The sequence below is a fragment of the Stigmatopora argus genome, chromosome 2, assembly GCF_051989625.1.
Source record: "Stigmatopora argus isolate UIUO_Sarg chromosome 2, RoL_Sarg_1.0, whole genome shotgun sequence".
In the NCBI taxonomy this organism is placed as follows: Eukaryota; Metazoa; Chordata; class Actinopteri; order Syngnathiformes; family Syngnathidae; genus Stigmatopora; species Stigmatopora argus.
Genome location: NC_135388.1, coordinates 16342735 through 16347238, shown reverse-complemented (window position 1 = coordinate 16347238; position 4504 = coordinate 16342735). Strand labels below are relative to the sequence as shown.

Sequence of the window (4504 nt, the reverse complement as noted above, 5' to 3'; positions counted from 1 at the left end):
ACTGCTTCCAGATGTGCGTTTTCATATTGAAGCATTTAACAAGCGTCAATAAGACTGTTGCTTTAACCAATCAGATTTCGAGTTGACAACACCACAATGCCTTCTCGCAGGCGTAGGGATACGTCATCGCTTTAACCAACTATGATTGGCTAGTGATAGAGTGGACTAGCCAGAGCTACCAAACTGTTTTGGGAGCTGCACAAGCAAATATATTGTTGTGTTGATTTAAAGCCATTTTCAAGACGGACTTTTCAAGAAAAAAAAGCTGGACATCATTAAGAAAGGTCGGACAACTCCAAAGCAAGCAAGCCTGTCACAACCGGGAACGAACATTTTCAGCACTAAATCGAATAAAAATGTATGCCAGAAATGCGACAGGACAGGCTCGACTTTCAGCATTAGCTTCAATGGCGATAGAAATAGAAAAGAAGGAAGAAAGAAAGGAGGATGGATATTGTGTACAGTTAAAAATGATTTTTGGTGAGTAAAATATGGCTATATTCCTAAATAATATTTCAATTGTATGAGGTTATTATTGATTATTTTTGATGTGTCGCAGCTGTAGCTGCAGTAGAGGTTTTATAGCCATAAAAGTTTTTGCTGAAGGCGTCACTAGAAAATGCACGGACCGCCACTGATAGTAACAATGAACATATAAAACATTTACACCACAATTAAAATACATTTGAGGTGGAGTGAGATTTGAATCACTGTAACTAAGATCAGATTTAGAAAAAGCTAAACTTTAAAAAGCAATTAAGTAACCAAATGATTACTTCTACCCATAATGGGATACCTGCTTCCTTTATAGCTCTCTTGAGCATAACGCTAATTATTCAAACCTACATTTGGAAAATAACTGTTTGACGCCCATATTTTGAATTGTTCTGATGTTAGGATGAAAGGAAGAAGAAAATTAACTGGTGAGAGAAGTGGAAGGCGTTTAAGAGAGGAGAATATTTAGAGGATTCTAATAGGGGAAAAACCTGCGTGATTTAGGCCAGTGAAGATAGGTCCATGTGTCTCATTAGAGAGAGGTTTAACATTTTTACAGTACTGTAGTTTTGTAGTTTAAAGCAGCTCAACATTAATTGGAAGCTAAAACTGTTTTTTTTTTGTGTGGTATGCCCCAAAAAGAAAAAGGCTGGCTAGACTTTACAGACAGAGGAGATTCAAAGTGAGAAAGTGTTGCAAAAATATAGAGAAAAAAATACATAATAGAAATGCCTTTTAACTTTTTATGATTTAAATGTGCAAAAAACATTACAATTGGGGTTTATACATTTCCAATGCTTCCTGGTGATTTCATCAATAAATAAACAGTGCACAGTTTCATAATTCCTACCTTACAGACTGCTCTTTGCGTGTCATCTTTTTGGGTAAATTACAAGTTCATTCACAGAATGATTTGACCATTCAAGTCAAGGTACAATTTTAATAGCAAGACATTTAAATTTCAATACATCCAGCCCGAGATATGATTACACCCCAAACCACCCCCAAAAATATATGTCATCATGTTCTGCTAAAGATTCTGAAATACACAATTAAAAATAACAACCTACAGCATCTCTAAAAACGATCTTTTTCCTATCGTCTGTGTGTGTTTGTGCGTGAGTGTGTGTACTATACCCCAACATTTCCTCTGTCCCCAAATAGTTTTTCTTTGGCGGAATCCTGAGGTTGCTTGGAGGGTATCTTCTTCATTTCTCGGCTCTTGACCCATGTGTAGGCTGAGGAACCACCGAGAACCAACATGTTACTGGTCCACCACAGAAAGCTTTTGCTGTGGTAGTTGTAAACCACTGCAATCACGGTCTGAGCACAAGCTTTAGCAGTCCCGGAGACATTATGTGTCAGTGGACTGGTAAACTTGATCTGCAAGCCAGTCACATAACCAATGGCAAAGCCAAATGCTCCCCCAAGGGTCATCATGCCCCAAAACCACAGATCCATGAGGTGACTGTATCTGATGATGCGCTCCACCTCTCCAAACACAAAAATGAGTGGAAGAAAGAGGATGGATGCATTGATATTGTTATAGTAGGACAGTTTCCAGATATTTCCATCCACGGCAGGCATCACTTTCTTAGTGAATATGGCATTAAGGGACACACAGGCACTGGCGATCACACCAAAAAAGACACCAGACCAGGATAGTGTCCCTGCTGTGCCTTCCTGGTCCACACCAAGCCAGAATCCACCTGAGAAATATCACATCAAGAATGAGGTCTTTGGATATTTGTTCAAATGCAAGGTTTATTATGCACAAAGATGTGAACAAAATTAGTTATTTGATTTATTTTTTAAAACCAATTATGTACCAGTACAACACAAACGCCAAATTGTATAAGGGAGGGCAGGGTGACCACATAAGACTTTTACTACTTACGACATTTCATACCTATTTACCAATGTGCATTGGTTTTTTTTCTTCAGCTCTCTTTACCAAATTTCAAGACGATCGGATCACAAATTGATAGGTTTATTAATAGGTATACTTTAATAAAAGGGAGAGACGTCGGAGACATAATCACAAATGATAAATTTACTCTCCACAAGAACAACAACAAACTTGACAACAACAAGCAAACTACCTATTTATTGATTATTTATTTGTCTGTCTGTTGTTATTTGTGCACTGTGGTGAAAGCTTTAAATCTTATTATACTTTTATAATGACAATAAAATCATTCAATTCAATTCAATCAGCTTGTAATGATAAAAACGAGATCCCACTTACCTATAATGATACCACAACATAGTATGGCTTTGGAGGAAGTGGTCTGTTTCAAAATTGCATATGACAGCAAAACATTAAATACAGTGCTGAGGGAACGTCCCACAGTGTAGAAGGCCACTCCAACTTGTTGGAGGCATAGATTGTTGAACGATATCATGCTTATAAAGACCACCGATAGGGGCAAAACTTCACGGGACGTCTTCAGGTCAAATTTGACGGAGGGGAAGTCAATCAACTGCGGGCACGCTGCAGAAAACAGCTGCATCAACCAACAAAGCACCACTGTCACAACACATTGGTAGAAAGTCACAAACAGCGGTGCATTCAGGTCGCGGTTGTCCAGTAAGTGATTATTGAGGAACACCATTGTTATGGAGACGAACCAGTACATCGCTACCACAGCTGCTATCCTCGCAGCCCGGAGAAAAAAGGTTTCTCCGTTTCCGTCTCGGTCTACCATTTCCACACCAGCCATCCTCAAAATACTGGACCGCTTCAGCGGGTCCCGGTTCATCATTGAGGAAATTGGCGATCATTTGTAGGAAACAACACGTAGTTTACGGCTATTCATGTCAGTGGCAACCCAACGTCACTGCCGCTCTACAACCAAAATAAAAAGCTCTTTTCCGTAATATGTCCTGTCTGTAAGAAATATCTATACAATAATCAATCAAAGGTGGAAAATAAATTTTAAAGAACATTTAAATACCCTGATCTTCATCTTGGAGGAGGCTTTACTGTGAATGCAAAAATTTGTTTTCACTTTTTTTTATCTTGAAACGAAATACTGAATTGCTACAGGAAGTTATAAATTTTTGTTTTGATTCCACTTCCTTGTGTAAGGTTGCGTTCAAATGCTCTATCTGTGTTTTATTCCGGCCACTGCACTCTGCAAACGGTCTAAATTTTAAAAGGAATTGCATCACTGCGTCTCGCCAAATGATGTCCCAATCATTTAAAGCCAGAACAACACTTTATTCACGCTTTCATGATGCATTTTGTGACACATTTGAAGCCTCCTGGCACTTTTGTTGTAGCAATTTTCTGGTCCAAAGTGCATTGAACGCTGCAAGTGTATCGGAAGGTAATCACTGTGCACTGTGGCTGTTAATGCTGACTAGCGTGTTGATACAAAAAAAACATTCTAAGAAAGTTTCCCTCTAATTGACCATTAAAAAAACATTTATAAACAAGTCCGTGCAATTTTGTTACAAACAGATCACAAAATGGTCGCTTTGTTAGGAGAATAAATTTATTTTGTTATTATTTATTTGTTTATTATTTGTTTTGTTATTATATATTTTGTTTGGGGCAGTTATTATTAATATTATTTATTAAATTACTTTCGTAAACCTAACTGTATTTTACTATTAGGACGCAAGATAGCAGCAAAGGATCGATTTTTTGACTTCATATTCATGTTTGAGTTTGATTTATTTAGGGGCCAAGACATATTTATGAACATATACATGTAAATATGTAAGATTATAGCCATCTTCAGTCCTTTGTGCAGATTGGTGTTAAAAACATTAAAAACACAAGATAAAAATCAATAAGGGAAGAGTACGGAGGAAGAGATTTTAAAACGACAGAACAAACGACTAGAAAGCAGCATAGAAATGTGCATCCTTTATTTGATATTTGTGCTTTCTTTTGTTTTCCTTAACTTGTTTTTAAAACTGCTCTGATTTATTCAAAATGGGTGGTTACACTAAAAGTACACTTGAGGACTGAACAGAATAAAAGATGAATGAATGAAAG

General features: G+C 37.3%; 1 protein-coding gene across 1 annotated transcript; it reads right to left on the bottom strand.

Moving 5' to 3' along the window:
• Window positions 1-1224: 1224 nt before the first annotated feature.
• On the bottom strand, window positions 1225-3367 carry slc35c1 (solute carrier family 35 member C1). Its single transcript, XM_077588719.1, has 2 exons — window positions 2744-3367; window positions 1225-2204 (listed from the first exon to the last, which is right to left on the bottom strand). The coding sequence occupies exons 1-2, from the start codon at window positions 3258-3260 to the stop codon at window positions 1627-1629; spliced, it is 1095 nt and encodes a 364-aa protein (XP_077444845.1). The 5' UTR covers window positions 3261-3367; the 3' UTR covers window positions 1225-1626.
• Window positions 3368-4504: the final 1137 nt, after the last annotated feature.

Bases quoted from the DNA above. Each gene is read 5' to 3' on its own strand.
- slc35c1 (XM_077588719.1), bottom strand. From the start codon at position 3,260: ATGATGAACCGGGACCCGCTGAAGCGGTCCAGTATTTTGAGGATGGCT. The intron at 2,205-2,743 runs GTAAGTGGGATC...GATATTTCTCAG, and splicing joins ATGTTGTGGTATCATTATAG to GTGGATTCTGGCTTGGTGTG.